Consider the following 24,499-nt stretch of genomic DNA (forward strand, 5'->3'; position numbering starts at 1 on the left):
ATGGTAGAGACTTGTTTTGGTTTTCGTGTGGCTTCAGGTTGAGGCTGTCATGGCTGAGCCTTACTCTGTCTAGGGTAAGAGACGACGTGAGGGCAGGTGATTTCGAAGGCCTTGGAGTGAGCCCCCGGAAATACAGTGCACCAAGACAAACGCATCTGATTATGAGAATTGTACGTCATTACTCTGCAGTGGTGTTTCGACGAAAGGTGTATAACTTGGGGATTTTGGCCTTTAAGGGGCTGAACGCAGAAAGGCAGGTGCCTTGCCTCCCTTCTGAGAAAGAGCACCCAGCCCGTGCCCCTCATTTGTGGGGGAGTCTGGGTCCAAACACAGTCCCTGCTGAAATGACTCCTGTAGAGCGAACCCCAGGTCTGTGTCTCCCTGCAGAGTTCAAACGTTATTCGTGTTCTCATCTCTAATGTGAAAACAGCAGTAGTGGCTGCAAGATGGGCTTTGAGAATTTGTTTGCTACTAAAATACTTCACATAATTCGTATTCAATAAATATCAGTCATTCAGCTACACCCAAAACAAAAGCAATGATCGTCGAGTTAACAAAATTGAAAGTTGGGTAACGCACTTGGTGCCACCGTCTTGGCAGATGTGAGGCTCGCGAGTTGAGATGACAAGAATGTTGTGTGTGGGTGCAGCCACTAAGTAAAGGGGACACGCTCTCATCTTTGTACTGCCCAGAACACGAACGTGAGATCTTGGATAACTCACGCCCTTCCTTCTTTTTGGCCTTTGTTCTCTGACCTCATACGGTATGGACCAGCACGCCCTCCCAGGGATTTAAGGAGATGGGGGGCAGGTGTGGGGGGCGGGGGCTGCACTGGTATGGGTACCATGGTCTATAAAAGTACAGGTGGAATTATTAATCATGTATCACGAAAGCCTAATTTTAGAATGTTATATTTCACTGAGATTTACTTATTTATAGTTGGTCGAACTTAATCAAGCAGCCACGTATTCAAGAAGCACTTCCCGGGATTCGACTCCCCGCTCGAAATTGTTGGAGGGGTCACAGATCTATCAGGGAATTCGACCGACCAAGTGTTGACCGTTTAGAAACTCAAACTTTAAGGAAGGGGAGAGACAGATAATAAAAAACTATAACGAATAAGTACATTAGGCAGCGTGCTACAAAGTGATCAACATTGTGGAGAGAGACCGCAGATGAGGGCAATTGGGAGTATTCACCGTGGCGGAGTGCGGGGTGAGAGCAAGCCTCGATGAGGAGGGGCTCCGCAAACACTGGAGAAGGTGGGGGGAACCAGCCCTGCGCTCTCTGCGGGAGGAGCATCCCAGGCAGAGGGAGGAGTCTGCGGGCACGCTGTAGGGACTAGAGGCGGGAGTGGAAGGAGCAAGGGGGAGGAGTAGGAGGTGACAGCAGAGAAGGAACAGTGAGTATGGATCACAGGGAAATAGAAGCTTTTGTGCCAGAGAATGAAGACCCCGCAGGGTTCTGAGCAGAGGAGAGCGATGACCTGATGGGCTCGCCTGGATCGCTCTGGCTGATGGGTTAATGAGTCTGTAGGGGGCAGAAGTGGATGCCGAGAGAGCCACGGGGCATCCTTGGGACAAGGATGAGAGGAGGTGGTTTGGATCAGGGAGGTGGCAGGAGAGATGGCCAGGAGAGATGGCGAGGTGAGCACATTTTGGAGGTTCAACTGACAGACCTCCTGATGTAGCGAATGTAAGGACTCAGAAAAAGAGGGACATTGAAAGGTTTGGGCCCGGCACCTCTAAGAATGGATGGACCTTAGATCTCTTATTCAAAAGCAGGTATTTTACAGCTCTATTTTTTTTTTTGTACGTATCCTTTACGGTTTTAATTTATCTCTTTCTGAAATATTAACAAATGTGAAAAAGAATCACGTGGGAAGAGGAGGATGGCCAGAGAGCTTCATGAATGTGATACGTTCCGAATGGTGGATCCCAGAATAGGGGTGTGATGGAAGGAACCAGGAAATTAGAGCAACAATTTACCAGAGTTCCAGTCAACAGATTTCCACCCCCTAAAGTCTTAAGTGTTTGAGCCTCCCAAATAAAAGCTGTGTAGGTGGTGGGATTCCTGTATCCTACGTTCCGTCATTCAGAGCCCGTGGGGGGCTGTTAGGTTCCATGCTGGCCGATACGGGGTGAGAATCGGTTTGTACACGGGAGGATGCACTTACGTAAGGGTCGGTTAGGGCTGCTGCTTCATGTGATGGAATGAAACACACTCTCTAGAAGCACAGTCACCTACTGACTTTGCTTTCTGTATTTTTTTTTCCTGTTTAAGCTTTTTTTCTCCTAGTATTCAGATCTGTATTTTCAAATGCTCTGTTTACACTGAAATACTTAATTTTTGAGGGCTAGATATCTATTTAACTTAATTTTATGGACTATGAATGGCTGCCCTCTCCATCTTCTCCTACTTTTCTCGTATAATGATATTACCATTTTGGGTTAAATCAATATTTAGGGTTTACATTATTATAACCATGTAAATATTAGCTACAGCTGAGCCACATAGCACCTTATGAACGCTTTTCCTTTCTGCTATAGCTTTGTGTTTTCCCTGGGATTAATAATCACTGACTTTTTTGTTTACTTAGTCTTCACGGCATGTGTAACTAAATCATCCCCCAAATTCTCCAACAGGACTAAGTACTCCTTTTAATACATTCCGATACATCAGGGTCTTTGAATGCTTATTTATTATTATTTTTTTTTTTTGAAACATGTCTGGGAGCCTTTTTCCTGCAGGAGTCTGGGCTAGTTTCCACTCTACCACTGTTAACTGGGAATCTTACAGTTTTTTTTTAATGTTTATTTATTTTTGAGAGAGAGAGAGAGAGAGAGAGAGAGAGAGGGCAGGGGAGGGGCAGAGACAGAGGGAGATGCAGAATCCAAAGCAGGTTCCAGGCTCTGAGCTGTCAGCACAGAGCCTGAACCCATGAACTGAGATCATGACCTGAACCGAAGTCGGCCGCTTAACCGACTGAGCCACCCAGGCGCCCCTTCTCTTGGAATCATTGTCTCTCTGGAAACTGCTTTTCTTGAATTCCTCACCTGCATTTTAGTCTCGGTTTCCTCTGTACGTCATATATTCCTCTCCCTTGATTTGCTGCTTTATTCATTCTAGTAGCTTTCTGAATAGGGTGCAGGAGAGGTAAAATTTTTTGAGTTTGCGTTATCTAAAAATGTCTTTGTTTATTTGCTCAAATACCCTGGGTGTAGATTTCTAGGTCCACCCCATGACTTTTTCTATAAATGGGCACACCAAGGTTCAGAGGTGAAAGATATCACCTTCATACTGTTCCACGTCAGACAGCAGGTTTCAATGATGGAGAATCCCAAGGAAGATGGCACCTTTGGTCCAAAGAAATGCCTTTCTCCATCAACGGAGCTCTGATTTGAGTCATATTTAAGTGTCCGCTGCATTATCTTTGTACTCAGTGCTGTGTAAGCAGATGGTGTACAAGGATGATAACATCCCCTTTGTTGCATACGTGGTATAAATGTTTGAGCAATGAAGAAAGTCACATAAACGAGCCATATCTTGGTGAAGCAAGGGCAAAAAAGTGAGAAAAGTGACATCAGCGGGTATGAAGGTTCAGATGATGATGGAGGCAGGTGAGTTCCGTGCAATATTCCCCAGTGTCACGTGGGAAGAGAGAGAGGTGTATCATACCTGGAATCCAGACCCTGGTTCCTCCCATCACTGCTTTGGAGATAGTAGGTATTGCTGATAAGACAGGGCAACTGAACGTCTATACTCCGTCACTGCTCATTCATCCTGCTCCTGAAACTCTACTCAAATGGTAGGAAAGACATTTGTACATAATCCTAAGGACAAGGAGAAGGAGGTAAGATGGTGGCAGCCATGAGTTGGCAGTGGTGGTGTGAGTTGTCCGTGACGTAACATACTGGAGAAAGCTGAAGAAAGTCTCCTGAAAGGAAGCCAGTGAGCAGGCTGCTGAACTGAAGGGGCCAGGTTAGACTAGAGCCAATCCTCTGAGAATCCTTCTAATTGAAAAATCGTGTTGTCACTTGCCACTTAGGCTACATTTTCAGTATTTGGAATGGTCATTCATTTGATTACCGGAACATGAAGGAAACCTGTGAATTACCTGGAAGAATACAGTACTCTAAGAAGTAGGCTTATGGAAGTCCCGAGGCCAGAGCAAAATGGAAAATTGAGCGGCCCTGAGCTCGGTAAAGTGATGCTGAATGATGGAAAGTGATGCTAAAGAAAGTGATGCTGAACGATGAAATTAACTAAGAAGAATTTTTTTTTTTTTTTGGTCATTACACTTCAATGCTTTCACTTAATACTGGAGCTTAAGGTTTCACGTCTGGAATTAGATTTTACAGTTTTCTGTTGGGGTCCCCTTGCAATCTCTGGCTTTAATTTATTTTGTTCTTTAATCACACGGCAGGTAATTCAGTTGGCCTCAGTTAATTTCATTTCACCCCTCCCTTTGATAGTGTTATTTTATTGCTTTGCTGTTCTGTTTGCTTCTGGTTCACATCGCTGTGCTTTTGGACACGCCGCTCGTTTTTGTAGTATTTTCTCTCTCTCTCCAAGTCTTTCAGTCTTCAGGAAACAGTTCTGTCAGCATCGTTATGAGGCATCATTATTTCCCACTCTTTCTTTCCCGAGGATTTTCTTAATTTCCAATTCCTCGTATGAGTCTGCAGCCATACTTTTTAAATTAATTTGTGCTATTCTTGTTCCCGCCTTTGTTCCCACGTGTCGCCAAATGCTGACGAGTCCTTTACATCGTTTTGGATGATGCACGTGCTGTATTTCTGTGATCGTAATTCCCGGAGTGCCTTCTGCTCCTCCTCAATCACTGGCCGCTTTCATGCCTGTGGGAGAACTTGGAGCTTTAAGGGTAAATGCTGGCACATAGCAAACTACATACATACAATTCATTACGGTGTCTGTGCTCTCCTCTAAAAATGTACATTTAACTGCCAGCAGTGTTACTGAGAGTGACAGTCATCCATCTAAAGGGATGGAGAGACTTTATCTCTAAATGAATTCCCTCTGCACATATGGAAATACTTCTCTAGAAGGATGTTGCGAACAATACCGAGACATTTTCTGAGCAAAAACATTAACATTTTTCTTATTTTTTTCCTCCAGAGATTTGTAAAATACATAGCAAAATTGAACTTTTTTTTTTCCTTTTGAAAAATCGGTACAAATATTGGATAAAAAGAACCCTTTTACACATGGTAGCTAAACCTCATAAACGTGTTCTTATAATATCTGAGAAGTTCTTTCTCTCAGCTCCTCATTCTTATTGTCCCTTGACATCTATATAATGGAATTTTGATCATAATAGATGATGCATATGACATACAGATTAAATATTGTTCCTTAAAAAGATTTTTGGGGGCCTCACACAGTATGAAAGTCATAATATTTTTCTTTTTGAACATTTATTTATTCATTCCGTAACAATTGGAGAGCCTCTATTATATACTAGTCAGTACACCAGGGAATGGGAATAAGTTGCATCGCGTGTATGCAGTGCCCCTCTTGTGGATTATAATTCGGTGTGGGGTACACACCAAACGACGAAGAAAAGAATTATGAGCGAATCAGGTAGAAAGAAAAGGTAGGACCTCGGGTCTACTCTGAGAGGTGGAAGACCAGGAACACGTTTCTAAGGACTTGATGTATAAGCTGAGATTCAAAGAATGAATCGTATTCAAAGTATGAACAAAAGTATCCCAGCAAAAGGGCCCCGGATCTGTGCTGTCCCTCACAAGGGAAGACGCTTGGGGACCCAAGGCAGTGGGAAGTCCAGCGTGGCCGGACTCTAGGGAACCATCAGCGTGAGGTAAGATTGAGTTTTTTCTATGCATAATGTATTACCGTCAAAATAAAAGAAGGCAGATCCAATCTCAACAAAAAGCACTGAGAGGCCACCCCCATGGAGGTTAGCGCTGCACAAGAAAGAAATGTTGTTGTGTGCAAATTTATTAGGAGTTGCTGAACTGTTTTCCAAAGTCATTGTATAATTTTACATCCCCACCATCATATATGAGAGTTTCAGTTGCTCCAAATCCTACGAAAATTTTGTATTGTCTTCTTTTTAAATTTTGTATTGAAATTCTAGTTAGTTAACATACAATGTGATAGTCGTTTCAGGTGTACAATATAGTGATTCAACACTTCTATACAACACCCGTGCTCATCACGGTGAGTGTAACCCTTAATCCCCATCACCTATTTCACCCCCCACCCCCCCACAACCTACGTCCCCTCTGGTAACCATCAGTGTGTTCTCTGTAGTTAAGAGTCTGTTTCTTGGTTTGCCCCTCTCTCTTTCTCTTTTTCTCCCCTTTGCTCATTTACCTTGTTTCTTAAATTCCATATATGAGTGAAATCATATGATGTTTGCCTTTCTCTGACTGGCTTATTTCACTTAGTATAATACTCTCTACCTCCGTTTATGTCATTGCAAGTGGCAAGATTTCATTCTTTTTGATGGCTGAGTAATATTCTATTGTGTGATTTGTGTGTGTGTGTGTGTGTGTGTGTGTGTGTGTGTGTGTGTGTGTGTATGTATCACATCTGCTTTATCCATTCCTAAAGCTATGGAAACTTGGGCTGCTTCAGTATCTTGATTATTATAAATAATGCAGCAGTAAACGTCAGGGTGCATGTATCCCTTTGGATTGGTATTTCTGTATCCTTTGGGTAAATACCTTGTAGTGCAATTGCTGGATTGTAGGGTAATTCTGTTGAGGAGCCTCTGTACTCTTTTCCACGGTGGCTGTACCAGTGTGCGTTCCTGCAGGCGGTGCACGAGGGTTCCCCTTCCTCCACCTCCTCTCCAATTCCGGTTCTTCCAGCTTTCACTACTTTTTTTTTTACAGTGGTGCTAACATGGGATTTTCATTTATCCTTTTAATCTACCTGTTTCGTCATATTTTACAAGGAATTTCTCCTGGATAATGTATAGTTAGGTCTTGATTTTTCATCCAGTCTGACAATTTCTGCCTTTTACTTGGAGTGCTTAGCTATTAATTAATTAATTAATTAATTAATTAATTTCACAGAGAGAGACATGAGCAGGGGTGAGGGGGAGGGGGGGGGGGAGAGAGAGAGAGAGAGAGAGAGAGAGAGAGAGAGAGAGAGAGAGAGAATGGATCCCAAGAAGGCTCCGTGCTTAGCATGACCTGAGCCAAAATCAAGAGCCTGACACTCAACCAACTGAGCCACCCGGGTGCCCCCGTTTAGCCATTTATATGTGATGTGAACGTCAGTTGTTAAGATTTAAATCTACTGTCTTGTTACCTGCTTCCTATTTATTCCATCTGTTCTCTGTTCTTTTCCTTTTCTTGTCTACTTTTGGATTAGTGGAGTACTTTTTTAATGATCACATTTTTTATCTCTAATGGGTTAATATCTAAGTTTTGTTTTGCTTTACCTTTTGTTTTTTTTTTTTTTAAGTGGTTGCTTTAGGGTTTATCATATTGAAACTAACATGGCCTAGTTTCCAATGCTATTCTAGTGCTTCGTGTGTGGCAGAAGAAATTCTAGCAGTAGATTGTCATTTCCCTCTTCTCACCTGCCTTTGTGCTCTTATCCTCACTCATTTTATCCCTATATATGTTACAAACCCCACGATACATTAGTATCATTTTTGCTGTAAACAGTAAATTGTCTTTTGATTTTTTTTCTATAAATGGGTAAATACATATGGTTTTTTAAATTTTTACTTACATACTTGCTATCTTTTGGCTCTCTTCATTTCTTTTGTGAAGTCCTAAATGTCTATCTGGCATTTTCCTTTTCCCAAAAGACTTCCTTTAACATTTCTTACAATTGCTGATCTATTGTCATGGAGTTCTCTTAGCTTATGGATATGTGAAAAATCATTATTATTTTGCCTTCATTTTTTTTGTTGGGCTGTGTGTAGAATTTTATATGGCAGGGTTTTTTTTTTCTTTATTCTCTTTAAATAATGTTTTAATTTTTTGCTTCACTGTCTTCTGGTTTGCACTGTTTCTGAGAAGTCAGTCATCGTGCTTGTCTTTACTCTGTATGTAGTGTGTATTTTACTTAGAAATCTGGCTGCTTTTAAGATTTTTCTCTTTATCATCAGCCTTCAGAAATTTATGATGTGTCATGGTGTGGTTTTTTTTCATGTTTCTTCTGTTTGGGGTTCTTTGAATTTATGGGATATTTGGAGTTCTAGGATTCATTCAATGTTGAAAAATTTGGATGGTAATTTTTCAAAAAATGTTCTGTCTCACTTTCTCCTTCTGGAACTCCAATTATACATATATTAGGTCATGTGATATGGCCCCTACATCTCACCGATTTGTTGTTCATGCTCTTTAAGGCTATTTTCCTTTGCTTTTTAATTTATTTAGTTTCTACTGCTCCAATTTTGGTTCATTGATAGTTTCCTCTGCAAGGCCTACTCTGTTATTCGTTCCATTTGCATGTTTTTAATTCCATGTATCATATTTTCAATCTCCAAAAGTTTCATCTCGGCTATTTGTATAGCCTCCATTTCTTTTCATCAATATGCCCTTGCTTTTCTCTGCTGTCTTGAAAGTGTTGGGAGATTGTTTATAATAGCTATTGAATGTTTATGCCTGCTAATTCTGTCATCTGTCGTTTCTGTGTCTATTTCTATTGAATCAATTTATTCCTGATAATAGATCATCTTTTCCTGCTTGTGTCCAATTTTTTACTGAATACCAGACATTGAAAATCTTACATTATCGATGATTAGATTTTGTTCTTTTCCATTAACTAGTATTGAAATGTGTTTTTTTGGGCAGTTAAGTTCCTTGGAATCAATTTTATTCCTTCTGAGATCCATTCTGGGATCCCTTTTAGGCTCTGTTATGATTAATTTGGCCCCCACTGTTACGCTGATAACACTTCTAAGTACTTTATCTGATATCTGATATCCCATATGTCAGTTCTTTCCACCCTGGCTGGCAAGAATATGAATTGGTCCCTCCTCCATGTGAATTTCACAGCTTTTCCACCTGTTCCTCTCTGGTGTCTCTTATCCAGCACTGGCCGTTTCCTCACACACATGCAAACGTCCATACACAGCTAAGGCTGTGTGTGAAGACTCATCCAAGGAAAACTTCTTTGGGTCTCTTGATCTCCCCATCTGTGCAACTTCCTTCTCTCTGCTTTGTAAGTCTGGCAGCCTTGGCCTCCCCACACCTCACATTTGTGCTTCTCAGCTCCAAAGTTCCACCAAGTTCTACTTGGGTTTCCTCCTTTTGGGAGGATCTGGGACCTCTCTCCAGGCAGTAAGCTGGGCACTTGGGGCCCACCTTGTTTGTTTATTCCCTTCTTTTGTGCGTTACTGTTCTGTATCACCTGAATGTCTACTTGTGAGAGGGCAAATCTGGTTCCTGGCCTTTTGGTTCGTTTGTTTTGTTTTATCATGGGTAGAAACAGAATTTTGTGTTTAAAAGTTTTATACCACTGTGAAGTTTTATCCAACATTTATTCATGAGAACAATTTCACCATTGCTTCAATGCTGGGGAATAGATAGAATAATTGAAATACATTAGCGTTAAATGCATATACCATCTGAGCACAGTTTTAGAGCCTGACTTGAAATTAGTTTATGGAAGTTTGGAATGCTTTTCAAGTCATTATGAGACCATTCATTTATCTGCTTTCAGATCATCTGATAAAGACGACACTAAATTTCAAAGCATTTATTCAAGCATGAAAACATTTTGTAGTCTGTGAATCAGTGAAGAGTTCTGCTTTCTAGATAATATTTACCTAAGGCTAAGTTATATCCCTTTTCATTTTGGGAGACCTTTACAGAAGCAGTTCATTTTACTAATAAGCACATTCATTGGCATATTCCTGTAGAATCAGTAAACGTATTTCAGTCCAAAATGGCATTTCCATTCAAAGTGAATATATCCAATTTGCACATCTAATGGTCTGTTTTGGTTCTCATGTTTTCTGATCTCTCTGTAGCAGTTGCCACTGTTGAAAACAACTGGTTGACTTCCTAAAATACTGTCTTTTTCTTTCTAAGGCATCATTCTCTCTCTGATTTGGGCTCCTGATTTCATAATTTCCTCTTTATCTTCATGATGGCTTTTTCTTTTTTCATTACTTTAAAAACATTTAAGGGGTGCCTGGATGGCGCAGTCGGTTAAGCATCCGACTTCAGCCAGGTCACCATCTCGCGGTCCGTGAGTTCGAGCCCCGCGTCAGGCTCTGGGCTGATGGCTCAGAGCCTGGAGCCTGTTTCCAATTCTGTGTCTCCCTCTCTCTCTGCCCCTCCCCCGTTCATGCTCTGTCTCTCTCTGTCCCAAAAATAAATAAACATTGAAAAAAAAAAATAAAAAATAAAAAAATAAAAACATTTAACTTTTTTTTTTATTAAAAAATTTTTTTAATCTTTATTTACTTTTGAGAGAGAGAGAGAGAGAGAGAGAGAGAGAGAGAGAGCGCGAGCCGGGAGGAACAGGGAGACACAGAACCCGAAGCAGGCGCCAGGCTCCGAGCTGTCAGCACAGAGCCCGACGCGGGGCTCGAACTCACAAACTGCAAGATCATGACCTGAGCCGAAGTCAGACACTTAACTGACTGAGCCGCCCAGGCGCCCCCAAAGTATTTAACTTCTTAATGAAGTATGGAATATATACATACAAGTGTACCTATCACAGCGTATAGCTCAGGGAGTTTTCATTAGCTTAGCGCATCAGTGTACCCAGAACCCAGATCAAGAACATGTATGCAGCTGGCAGCTGGATGCCACCCTGTCCTTTCATTCTCTAGACCCACCCTGACCTGTGATTTCTTTTTTTCTTTTTAATTTTTTAATGTTTATTTATTTTTGAGAGAGAAAGAGAGACAGAGAGTGAGTGGGGGAGGGGCAGAGAGAGAGGGAGACAGACTCTGAAGCAGGCTCCAGGCTCTGGGCTGGCAGCACAGAGCCCGATATGGGGCTTGAACTCCTGAACCACGAGATCATGATCTGAGCTGAAGTCAGATGCTCAACCGACCGAGCCCCCCAGGAGCCCCAGCTGACCTGTGATTCTTAACATTCTGGATTAGTGTTTCCTATTTTTATGCTTGATATAAATGGAACAATACAGCGTGTACTCTTATTGTGTCTATTTGCTTTGCTTCAGCATTATGGTTGTGAGATTTATATATGTTTTGTAACTATAGATTGTTCATTCTCACGGTTATGTGGTGATTCAGTGTACAAATACATCCTACTCTATTTGCCCGTTTTTCTGTTGGTGGATATTTGAGTGGTTTCCAGCTTGGGCCTCTTAACAAATGGCGTCGCTAGGGACATTCCAGGGTGTGCTCTTTTGGTGAGGATATGCATACATTTCTGTTGGATAAACACCTTGCAGGTGAATTGTTGAGTCATAGGATATGCATATGTTCCGCTTCGGGAGATATCGGTGACCGGTTTTCCACAAAATATGATTTTATCAGATTCCACCCCCATCTGCACCGTAAGAAGTTCCGATTGCTGTATGTCCTTGAGCCCCTCAATATATATAGTCTGTCGTTCCCACTTTAATCATTCAGAAGGCTGTTTAGTGCTAACTCCTTATGCTTTTAATTTCATTTGTTTGTTGACTAGTTACATTCAGCATTTTCTCCTGTGCATATCGGCTATTTATATAATGGCTTTTGTGAAGTGACTCTCCAAGCCTTCTACTTTGTAATTGGATTCTCTTTTTCTTACTGGTTTGTAGGAGTTCGTTATGTATTTTGCACACCAGTCTTTGGCCAGGTATCTTTTGTGCAACTCACCTTTTGTATATTAACTGTCCCTGAGGATCCATCTCTTTGTTGGTTTTTTTTAACTTTTATTTTATTTTGAAAATTTTCATGCCAGTGTAATTGACGTGTGGTGTTCCCTCAGTTTCAGGTGTACAATACAGTGATTCGACACTTCCCTGTACGAATTACTCAGTGCTCATCAAGATAAGTGTACTTTTTAGTCCCCCTTGCCTATTTTACTCCCCCCCCACCCCGCACCACCCTATCTCTGGTTTTTGTATCTCCTTGTTCGTCCCACTCTCCTTGGTATGTCTCAGCCAGTGGTGAGCTTCGGTTTCCTGGACTATGGCATCTCTCGCCGGGGACTTAGAGCCCTATTCCCACCTCACTACTGAGTGGCCCAAAGGCAGTGCCCCCTTGACCTTAGTAAAACTGACATTGTTGTGTTCTCTGCCCACCTCCGTTCTGCCTTGTATGTTCTCTGTTTTTGTTCATGGGGCACCACGCGACCAGGCATATGAGCTGTTGAATTCTGACCATAATGACTTTTTCCTCTTCCTCTTTCACATTCCTTTCATGGCCCTGCCCACAAATTCTGGCGGGGTCACATCAAGACACACTCATATAGGCTTTCTCCTCCCTTCACCCCACCCATGACCACGCAGGTCTCGGCCACCCCCGCAGCAGCCTAGTTGGACTTCCAGCCTCCGCTCCTCGTAAGCCCAGTGTTAACTTTCTAAGACGACAATTTGGAAAATGGCTTGCCCTGCATCAAAACGTTCACTGTTTCTCTATTTTTGTTTAAACCGCTTTCTTGAGATGTAATTCACATGCAATAAAATTTACCCATTTGTATAATTCAGTGGTTTTTAGTCAGTTTGCAGATATGTACAACCTTCATCAAAGTCGAGTTTAAACCTTTTGAATGACCTCACAAAGAGCCCCTGCATCCCAAGGTTACCACCCTGTTACCCCACACCCTCACCGCTAGCTCTAAGGAAACCACTCCCTTCTTTTTGTCCTTGTAGAGTTCTCTCTTCCAGAGACTTCATGTGCTGTAATTACAGAGTACGCGGCCCTTTGTGATTGGCTTTTTTCACTTAGCATAATGTCGCCAAGGCTCATCCATGTCTGTATCAGGTGTCAGTATTTCATTTCTTGTCATTACTGGAGAAACTTCTGCTGAATGGACGTACCAGATCTTGCTTATCTGTTCTTCGGTTGATGGACGTGCTGGCTGTTCCCACACCTGGCTGTTGTAAATAATGCTGCTCTAAACACCTGTGCACAGGTTTTTGCAGGGACACGTGTATCCATTTCTCTTGGGTATATACCTATGGACGGGACTTCCTGTGGCCTGCAGAATTAAGCATATGCTTGTTAGCATGAGATCTGATATCACTTAGGATCTAGACTTTATAACAAGTATCTGAAATGGAAGCTTCCTGAGATCACCCTCCAAGCCTTGGTGGCAGTGTCCCCGGGCCTTGGCACAGTGCGAGGCCAGTAGTAGGTGATGGGTGAGTGTGTTCAGAGTGAGTGGGTCTGAAGACTCTCAAGTTCCCTCGCTCACATTGTGCATCACTCTTATTTCTGTCCCGAAGTTCCGATTATCCGGGATCTTCTCGCTTCTCTCCTGCCTGTGATTGACTCCGTGTCCTAACTTGTTTATGCCCCCTGCCTAGAATCTCCCTTCCGCTTCTCTTCTTGAGAGTTGGCCTCATCTTCCCCAGGTCGGGGTGGTCTCTCTCATCGATGCATCCGTAGCGTTTCGTGAGTAGTTCTGCCACAGCGCTCAGCAAAGAATTTTCATCCGTCTCTTTACTGACCGTGGTACCCCCTGGACGAATGAGCCATTGTTTTCTTTCATGTCTCTTCACCTCGCCAGATCTGAATTTTCAAGAAAGCAACGTAGACTTAGTTTTTTCTTTTTAGTGTAACATTCTTCTTTCTGTTGTCACTGGAGCCCTGCTTATGCCATCTGTTATAACGTGATAAAACGTGGAGAAATCTGTACATGAAAGACCAATCCTCCAAAGCCCCTTCCTTCGGCATCCTTGGTGTCCGTACCCCGGGATTTTATACGCTGAATGTTGGAGCGAGATTATGCCAAATGTTTTGTTTAGCTTTCTGTTATTAAACTGCAGTTGGTTTCTGGGAAGTTTCACACGCACGTAATTCACAGCGAGATCGCCTGTGCCCTTACTGGAGGGAGCAAATGTTGCTGTATTTAAAGTACGTGCAGCATGCTATAAAATGAAGTACTATTATTTAAGCAGATGGATGGTCCCTTAGATGGAAGAAACAGAAGCTGCTGGAATGTAGTTTGGGTTTTCTTTTGCCTGTGGCCATATGATGTGTATCTTAGAGAATGAGTTTATGTTACGTTATTAAACCCAGTGGTGTGAAATACAAAGACTAAAGTGAAATACCTTAAAAATGTAAGGAGAAGTGACAGTAATCCCCCGTGGGTCACTTATCTCCTTAACTATACTAGGATTAAACATTTATTTTGCATTTTTTCTTGCAGGCATTTGAATAATTTCACATTTATATATGAAATATTTCTCACATACATTCATGTGTTCAAAGACTATTCTTAACAAGGCTAACTTTCGTGAGACAAGAGAACGAATTCAGATATGACTAAATTTTATTTAGTTCAAATTACCTAAATCCAGTTGACAGAAGAGTAATGTGGGGTGGGAACAAAAAAGAATCTGGTGGAATTAATTAGCCTCAGAGAGTGACAGTTTCCTCCCTCCTAACAACGTGTTTGGGGTGATGTCAGTTTCCTAGAAAGCTCAAATGTAAAATCACCGTGCTACCGTCAGCATTTTTATTTGAGTTGAAAGCTGTAATGTTTAACTATTAACTGTGCTTCCGATCTGAGCCAATTTCTTAGTTAGCAATAATTTTCATATTCTGATTTATGGAGCATTGCTAAAGATTTTAGTTATGGTTGGGAGAGGAAGCCATCAAAGTTACTACTTGATGAACACCCCCCCCCCCTTTGCCTGTCTTCTCTTTGAGTGAGTCTGTCACTTTTACCAAGTGGCTTTTTCTCCACCATCTTCTGGCATCGTGGTGTCTCCTCCACGGTGTCCCCTCTTTTCTCAGCTCAGAAGTAGTCAGCACTGGCTCCCGTGGGCAAGCTGGTGGACACTTCCGCTGAGACAGATCAGCAGGAAGCGGGTGGATGTTCAGATGAGCTACCTGGGGGATGCTGAATGTCCTAAACACAGCTTCTCCGGGATTTGGCTTTATAGAGGAAAGGCAGCCATATGCTGAAAGTAAATCTTCATCAGAAAGACCGAATCTGGCCTCTGTGAGCTCCTAGCCCTGAATCCACGGTCAAGTGACAAAATCCCCGCCTCTTCTTCCATAAAGTGGAGCCTGTACTCTCCTGGCAGAGCTCCTGTTCACAAGACTAAAAGAACACCTTGAGGATCACAGCATTGCCTGGGATGGTATAGACGCTCAGTAAATGATACTCTCATCTGTGCCCAGTGAGATTGATTCCAGGCGTCGAGGGCGTCTTTTCTCGCGTGAATATGTGACGAAGAGTGCGTTTGTTTTTAGAAAGTCACACAGGGGGCGCCTGGGTGGCGCAGTCCGTTAAGCGTCCGACTTCAGCCAGGTCACGATCTCGTGGTCCGTGAGTTCGAGCCCCGCGTCAGGCTCTGGGCTGATGGCTCAGAGCCTGGAGCCTGTTTCCGATTCTATGTCTCCCTCTCTCTCTGCCCCTCCCCCGTTCATGCTCTGTCTCTCTCTGTCCCCCCCAAAAATAAATAAATAAATAAAATAAATAAATTTAAAAAAGAAAGTCACACAGAAGCACAAATGTCTGCGAGGTAGGTCTTCACAGCGTTTTAAAACCTTTCGTTAATTTTTGGATTCTAGAAGTTGTTCTCTTTGTTCATGGAAGTGACACTCTGTGACTACTGGTTACCGAGTGCAACATAGGCACTCAGTAAATGAATTAAAAAGCCAACTATGTGTGAAGAGGTTTGCAGATATCTTACTCGTAGCAATGAAAACAGTTTAAATAACTAAGATCAGGAAAACAGTTCACAGAATCATGTTATATAAAATGTGCATCCACTATTTACTTGGAAGGTCTGAATAGAAATATGGAATCTTGTATATGAAACAGTGTTAAGAGAATGAAGCATAACCTATAACAATTGCATGGTTTATGTATTCGCATTATTACGTAGAATTATCATAGAGGTGCATACGGCACGTGGGCAGATGGACCGGAAGAGGAAGCTGCCATGGGCCGGTGGGATTGAATGATACAGCTCTCAAAGTTCTCATTATCACCGCTGCCCATTTTTGAGTAAAAAATGCCCTGTCGAGGGGCGCCTGGGTGGCTCAGTCGGTTAAACGTCCGACTCCGGCTCAGGTCACGATCTCGCAGCTCGTGAGTTCGAGCCCCGCGTCGGGCTCTGTGCCTCCTTCGGATCCTGTGTGTGTCTCTCTCTCCCCCTCCCCTGCTCATGCTCTGTCGCTCTCTCCCTGTCAAAAATAAATAAACAGTAAAAAAATTAAAAACAAGTGCACCATTGCTTTGGTGCTATTTGTAGAAAATCAGTTGTGCTTTTCAAAAAACGTTTTACATACCCACGTAGATTTTCATTGGGAAAAATTGTGACTGATTTCGTTCGAGAATATGTCCCCGTGTGCCTCCCACCCAGAGCAATTTAGTCCTAGCAGCTGGATCCAGTCCTTCATCCTTTTAGCTTGTGCTAATCGAGCGCCCGCTGGCTGCCAAGCTCTGCACTCTAGGTGACAGACAGTGTGAGCGAATCATGACACTTTCCTCAGGGGTCTTACGTTCTAGAGGGGGAGACAAACAATAGAGGAATACGAAACACAGAGCATGATTCCCAGTAGTGGTCACTCCTGTGGAGACAGAGCAGGGTGTGGGGAACGGGCTGGTAAGTAACCTGTCACAAGTTAAGGTCCAGGGTAACTTCGCAGTTTGTGTACAGAGTGTGTGAAATGATGTTGACGCCTTATTTGTTCGTACCGGCCTCTGTGTCCGTAGTTGAGCAGTTTTGAATGGTTTCGTTGTAGTCAAACCTGGCGATCGTTTATCAGAACGACCTTCTGAGGCCAGGCTGATTGAAGGCCAAGTCCAGAGCGTGCACCTCCCTGACCGATTCTTGTGTTGTCTTCTTGTAGTTTTCAGTGAGGACCTTCACTCCAGCCTCTACTTTGTCAATGCATCTCTGCAAGAGGTAGTGTTTGCGAGCACCACGGGGACCCTGGTGCCCTGCCCCGCTGCAGGCATCCCTCCTGTGTCTCTCAGATGGTACCTAGCAACGGGCGAGGAGATCTACGATGTCCCCGGGATCCGCCACGTCCACCCCAACGGCACTCTCCAGATTTTCCCCTTCCCTCCTTCAAGCTTTAGTACCTTAATCCATGATAATACTTACTATTGCACAGCTGAAAATCCTTCAGGGAAAATTAGAAGTCAGGATGTCCACATCAAGGCTGGTGAGTACGTTTCCTCTGCTTTGTTCCTTCTGTGCCTGCTTTGGGGGGGGCTGGGGGAGGTGGGTGTTGACAGACAGGAAACCATCATCAGCTGAGGACCAATGAAAACCCTGTGGTCGGATCATTCCGGCACTCCTGACAGCTTCCTTGAGACGTCAGAGCATCCCTTGACGGGCTTTCAAAATGCCTTGTGTCGCTGGAGCTAAGACGTGGAATTAGCGATAGCAAGTGGGCGAAGTTCAAGCTGCAGACGTATTGTGTTTTGACTGATTGATACTCTGACTCGGACTTTCAGTGTCTCCAGTCCACTGTGTTTGCTTCCTGCCCTGTCTCTGCTCTTTCCTCCCCTAGAGGCAGGCAGTGTGGGGGCGGGGAGGAAAAGGGGAGAGAGGAGGGACACAGAGCTGAAGTGGAACGGCACTTTGGCCTCAAGGTGTGATGTAACGGGAAATGAAGCACACAGTAGGTCTAATATTCTTGTATTCGTGAAATTAAAAAAGGAGCATTTTAAACTTTTTTCGCTGTGTCACAGGTTGCTGGAATATTGTCAATGAATAAATCCTGAATTGGTTGTATTCTTTTTAATACCATACACACACACACACACACACACACACACACACACACATATATATATATACATATCAACGTTATTTTATTTTCAAGGGAGGGGAGGGGCAGAGAGAGGGAGAAGGGGACAGAGGATCCGAAGTGGTCTCCAGCAGAGAACCCGAGGTGGGGCCTGAACCCACTGAGCCGCCCAGATGCCCCAATTACATTTCTATAGGTCAGCCCAGGAATACAGTCTGAGATCCACAGACCATAAAAAAAGTTACACATACAGGACATATTGTGTCATTTTACAGATTGAACAAAGCCCCGAAAAACTAACTCACAGCTAGAGTCTAGTTAGCAACCAGCATTTTAGGTTTTTTTTAAGCTTTACCCTACACATATACAGGAGACTGACACAATACAATGTCAGGGCAAAGAGAAGGTGGCTCTGGTTGTTATCTTAGGCCCCAGGTAGCTGGGGGAGCCTGGTTATAATTTCTGTGGCAAGTGAGGAGATGCTTCTTGAAGGCTTTGCAACATGAGCAAATTATGAGATGTTTCTGCATCCCTGCATATGATCTCTTTGATGTAAGCAATCAAACGTTAGACTACAGTTCATTCTGCTAGTGACTCATTTTCCCAACTCTGTTTTGATCTCTGTGACACGCTCACGAATCCCAGCACCTGAGCAAGAACGTACTCGAGAAAGGAAGGAAACGATGGGCTTTAATCAGCAGATATGAAAAGCTGATACCCCGAATAATTAAAATAAAGCGAACGCAATTTGTAGGGAGACCTCTAAACCTGACAGTCAGGAGGACGTAGGGAGTGCCTTTTACTTGACAGGCTGACAATGTTCATGATGTGTTACAGAAACATATTTAGAGCCTACAAAGCGCCACTTACAGACGAACCTGGGACTTCAAACAGCTATGCTTGTGTGTGTGTGTGTGTTAATCCGCTGTTTCTGCCTTGGGTTTCTTGTCAGATAAGGAATTAAGTGCTTACTCCTGTATAACTGCCATTTTTGAAATTCGTCATGGAATCGATTGCTTTTGCGTGCCACTGAATGTGTCAGGGGGGTGGAAATCGCATCGCCTTGTCTGGTGGCTGTTCCTTCCACTTCTGCAGAAGTGCGTTCTTGCTGTTCACGCGCGCGTATTCCCGACATCGAATCGTCCTGAGTACACGTGCAGCAGACAGACGTGTGTTTGCTGCCTCAGTGTGGACTCACGAGATGGACAGGCACGCTGCCCAAATGCAATTTATTTTCCCATTTGACGTTCCTTCTTGTTGTGAAGACGTTATGACTGTGATGGTCTTTCAGCCTTTTTTATTGGATGCTTGAAAATCTGGTTTCCCCATTTTTATGTAGATGCTCGTGTAGAACCGGATGGCCGTTTGCAAGAGCAGGTGGTGGGTGACCGGTGACACTACCCAGTGACAGGTGTAGGGTAGAGTTGAGCAGAATGGGGGCTGGCCCCCCGGGTGGTGCCTCATCTCAGGTCTGCGTGCCTCAGTGTCCCTCTGGATTGGGGCTGGGATTTTCGCGGAGTAATCCTTTAGGTAAAATGGCCTCAAAATCCCTCCTTTGGTGGTTCAGGGATTTCTCATTCTTCACATTTTTCAGTGACTTTGACTTAGGTGTTGGTGTCACCAAAGCGGGATGGTTCCTCTGTCATGTTGCAGGAGCTTTTACGTCAGTACCCAGGATTCACAGTCTCGCTGCTTAGAAGAATGAAGTGGACACAAAATGAGCTCCAGGCAGAAGTTTATTAGACTGTAAGATTAAAAAGTAAGGATAATAGGGAGGCTCTCTTTACAGAGAGGGGCCCTTTGAAAGTGAATGCCCCAGGACCACAGGCAAGGATCCTTGTCGTAGAAGGTTCCGGTCAGCCCTCCCCCCTCCCTTTCCCCTCGTCCCCTCTCAGGTCCCACCCTTATGGGCCTCACGGCTCTGGGTGCTGGGTGGTCCCTTCCTGATTGGCTCATTTCCATTGTATGAGGGGTGGCCTGTAACCGTAGTTAGGTCTCTTGTCACATTCCTGAGGGAAACCTGAGGGGGAGTAGGTGGGTCTGTTACATCACGAATCCCAGCACCTGAGCAAGAACGTACTCGAGAAAGGAAGGAAACGAGGAACCTTACGCCTGGGTCGGGGAGGGGGGTTTCTGTGGTCAGATACTCCCAGCATTTTTCCAAAATAGGACTCCCCCCCCCCCCCCCCACCCACCTCAGGTCCTAATCCTCCCCTCTGGGCCTGTTTTATCCTACCTTTTCCTATCATCATGTCACATGAATCTGCAAGGCCGGTCACCTTGCACATCAAAGACCTTCTTCCCCTTTCTGTTCCAAGGACAGGATGCAGAATGCAGCATGCTTCCCCTGGCCCGCCCCTGGCCCCTAGCAAACAGGGGCCCATACTGCCCCTAGCAGTATGGCCTTGGGCAAGTACAAAGAAATTCTAGTGGTTGTTTCCTCCTTCATTGACTGTGGCTGGGGCTCGAACCCAAAACTGTGAGATCATGACCTGAGCCGAAGTCGGAAGCCCAACCCACTGAGCCACCCAGGCGCCCCTCCCCCAGCCCAGTCTTAGTAAAACTCCTACTGTTCGGTCCTCCCCTCCCTTTGACATCTGGCCACTCGTAGTTCTGATCAAGTTCCTCACTCTTGCTTTGATGTGTGAGTCTGTCCTACCTTTGGCCTTGATGTATCCTCTTGGTAAATCTTCCTCCTACTGAGACCCGCACTCTGCCCTTTGGCTAGAAAACCCCACTTCTCCTCGCTCTATTTGGAGTTGAGAAAAATTTCTCTCCGAGCCTGCTGGAATAGTCATGAGTCCTATTACAACAGTCTTGAATAAAGTCTTCCTTTACATTTTAACAAGCATCAGAATAATTGCAATTTTTTTCTTTAACAATAAACAAACCATGGTGAATCTATACCATGGAATACTATTAAGCAATGTAAAGAAACAAGCTACCAAGTTTTGAAAAGACAGGGAAGAACCTTAAATGCGTCTCACTGAGTGAAAGAAGCCAATCTGAAAAGGTTATAAACTGTGTGATTCCCACTCATACACATTCTGGAAAGGGTGAAACTATAGAGACGATAAAAAGATCAGTGGCTTCCAGGGGCTCCAGGGGAGGAAAGGAGGGATGGATAAGTGGATAACAGGACGTTTTTAAGGCAGTGATGCCTCCATTCTGGATGATACCTTAATGGTGGGTACATGGCATTCTTTTTTTTTTTTTAAGTATTTATGTATTTTGAGAGAGAGAAGAGAGAGTGTGCAAGTGTGAGTGGGGGAGGGGCAGAGAGAGAAAGGGAGAGAACATCCCAGGCAGGCTCCCTACTTTCAGCACAGAGCCCAATGTGGGGCTCGAACTCACGAGAGCCGTGAGGTCATGACCTGAGCCAAAATCAAGAGTCAGACATTTAACCGACTGAGCTACCTAAGCGCCCCTACATGACGTTCTTCATGGAACTGTACAGCATAGAAAGAACCTTCATGGAAACTATGAGCTTTAGTTAATAACAATGTATTAATACTACTCACGAATTGTAACAAACGTATAACACTGATGCACTAATGCAACTTGCTAACCATGAGAGAGACTGCAGGGGTGGGGTGAAGAAAGTGTATGGGAACACTCTGTACTTTCTGTGAAAGTTTTCTGTAAACCTACAAATGGCTCTAAAAAATAAAATCTATTCCAAAAGAAGTGAAAACCTTATTTCGGGTAGCTTGGTATACAAACAGAGTCCCCAAAGGAATGGATGGGAAAACAAACAGACAAAATAGATGAAGAGTGGAAATACTGGCTGAAATTTTTCAAATTTGATAAAAACCATAAACTTGAAGATCCAAGGAGCTCAACAAACCCCAAGCACAAGGTACACGAAGAAAATTCCACCGAGGCCCATCAGAATCCAATTTCTCAGGACCAGCCTAAAGACAAAATGTTAGAAATGGCCAGGAAAAAGACACGTTACACAGGGAAGAATAAATACGAGACCAGCAGCAGATTTCCCTTCAGAATCAATGTGAGAAGACAGAGAAGCAACACCTTTAAAATACTGAAAGGGAGTGTAATTTGTAAATCTAGAAATCTATGCCCAGTAGAAGTATTTTTCAAAAATAAAGGTGAAATAAAGGCTTTTTTTTTTTTTTTTTGGACACACGAAAGCTGAAAGAATTTATCAGCAGCTGACCTGCGCTTGTAGAAATCTTAAAGGAAGTTCTACAATCATAAGATAAATGGCTCCTGATGGGTTCTTGGATCTACTGGAAGGGAAGAAGAATGACAATGGTAGCTATATGGGTAAAGAAATTACGTTTTTCTAGAATTAAAGTATAACCGACATACAATATCCTATCAGTTTCAGATGTACATCATAGTGATTTGATATTTTTACACATTAAAAGATGATCTTCCTGGTAAGTCTAGTTACCACCCATCACCACAAAACGTTATTACAATATTATTGAGTCTGTTCCCTGTGCTTTACATGATATTCCCGTGACTTATTTATTTTATAACTGGAGGTTTGTACCTCCTAATCCCCTTTACCTAGTTCACCTCCCTGCTCTGGTAACCAGCAGTTTGTTTTCTGTGTCCATAAGTCTATTTCTGTTTTGTTTTGTTTGTTCATTTGTTCTATTTTTTTTGTTTTTGTTTTGTTTTTTTAGATTCCACGTATAAGTAAACTGATGTGCTGTCTCTCTCTGACTTATTTCATTTAGCACAATACCCTCTAGATCTGTCCATGTTGTCGCAAATGGCACGATTTCATTTTTCTTATGTCTGAGTAATATTCTGTTTCATACACACACACTCACCCACCTCCCCCTATATTCCCTATCTTCCTATCTGTGGACACTTAGGTTGCTTTCATATATTGGCTATTGTAAATAGCACTGCAGGGAACATAGGGGTGCATATATCTCTTTGAACTGGTGTTTTGTTTTTGTTTCGGAGAAACATCCAGAAGTAGAAGTGTTGGACTGTATGGTGGTTCTGCTTTAAACTCTTTGAGGAACCTTCGTACGGTTTTCCCTGGTGGCTGTGCCATGAGGGTCCCCTTTTCTCTATGTCCTCGCCAACACTTACTATTTCTTTTTGATGATAGAAAATCTGAGCAGTGTGAGGTGATACCTCATTTCCTTGATGATTAATGATATTGAGGATCTTTTCATATGCCTGTTGGTCATCTCCATGTCTTTGAAATGCCTTCCCAATCTTTAATCAGATTGTTTTTTTGTGTTTGCTGTTGTTTGATACTAAGTGCTGTGAGTTCTTTATATATTTTGGGTATTAACCCTTGTCAGATGTTTGATTTGCAAATATCTTTTCCCATTCTGTGGGTTGCCTTTTCATTTTCGATATGGTTTCTTTCACTTTGCAGAAGCTTTTTAGTTCAATGTGGTCCCACTTGTTTATTTTAGCTTTACTTATCCTTGTATGAGGAGACCGGTCCAAAAAAATATTGCTAAGACAAATGTCAAAGAGCTTACTGCCTGTGTTTTTTTTCCCTTTTCTAGGAGTGTTGTCTATGTTTTCTTCTAGGAGTTTCTTCTAGGAGTTTCTAGGTCTTACATTCAAGTTTTTAATCCATTTTGAGTTGATTTTAGTGTGTTGATATGGTGCAAGAAAGTGGTCCAGTTTAATTCTTTTGCATGTGGCTGTCCAGTTTTCCCAGCACCATTTATTAAAGAGATTGTCTTTCCCCCCTTGTATATTCTTGCCTCCTTTGTCATAGATTAATTGACCACAAATGCATGCGTTTATTTCTGGGCTCTCTGTCCTATTCCATTGATCTATGTGTCTGTTTTTGTGTGAGTACTATACTTTCTGGATCACTATAGCATTGTAGTATAGTTTGAAATCAGGGAGCATGATACCTCTGGCTTTGTTCTTTCTCAAGATTGTTTTGGACATTCATGGGCTCTTATGGTTCATAAAAATTTTAGGATTCTGTGAAAAATGCCATTGGAAATCTGTAGATGGCTTTAAATCATAATTTTTTGGTATTTATAATAGATTATAAAAGATTTATAATCTTTTAAAAGACCATCTGACTATTTAAACAAAAATAATAATAATGACTTGTGGAGTTTGTAACATATGTCTAAATAAAATGGATGATAATTAATAGCATTAAGGCCTGGCGTAGAAATGTGGCAGTATAATATTGTAAGGTTATTTTTTTATACGTGAAGTTGTATAATATCACCTGACTATAGATTGTGATAAGTTACAAATGTATAGTCTAAGATGTACAGCAACCGCTAAAATAGCAAAACAGAGAATTATGACTAATAAGCTAATCAAGGAGGAAAAAAATGGAATGACTCAAAAAAATTTCAGTGCTAAACATATAATTAAAAAATAGGAAAGAGGAAACAATAGATGGTGAAAATAGACATAAAATAACAAGATGATGAATTTAAACCTAACCATACCAATATTCACATTAAATATAAATGTTATAATTATCCGAATTAAAAGGCAGCAATTGCTAGATTAGATTCAAATACTGTTTAAAAGAAGTGTCCTTTATTTATTTATTTTTTTTTTAATTTAAATTTTTTTTTAATTTTTTTTTAACGTTTATTTATTTTGGGGACAGAGAGAGACAGAGCATGAACGGGGGAGGGGCAGAGAGAGAGG

The 24,499-nt window shown here is 42.6% G+C and overlaps 1 protein-coding gene across 1 annotated transcript in view; it reads left to right on the forward strand.

Moving 5' to 3' along the window:
- The window catches only part of DSCAM (DS cell adhesion molecule), a gene marked incomplete at its 5' end in the record, with an annotated part of 763,637 nt that overhangs the window by 114,626 nt on the left and 624,512 nt on the right, over positions 1 to 24,499 (forward strand). Inside the window, one exon of the mRNA XM_043595968.1 lies at positions 16,955 to 17,272. Coding sequence (XP_043451903.1) covers positions 16,955 to 17,272 — 318 coding nt within the window. The remainder of the gene's footprint in view (positions 1 to 16,954; positions 17,273 to 24,499) is intronic.

The sequence above is a fragment of the Prionailurus bengalensis genome, chromosome C2 (assembly GCF_016509475.1).
Source record: "Prionailurus bengalensis isolate Pbe53 chromosome C2, Fcat_Pben_1.1_paternal_pri, whole genome shotgun sequence".
NCBI lineage: Eukaryota > Metazoa > Chordata > Mammalia > Carnivora > Felidae > Prionailurus > Prionailurus bengalensis.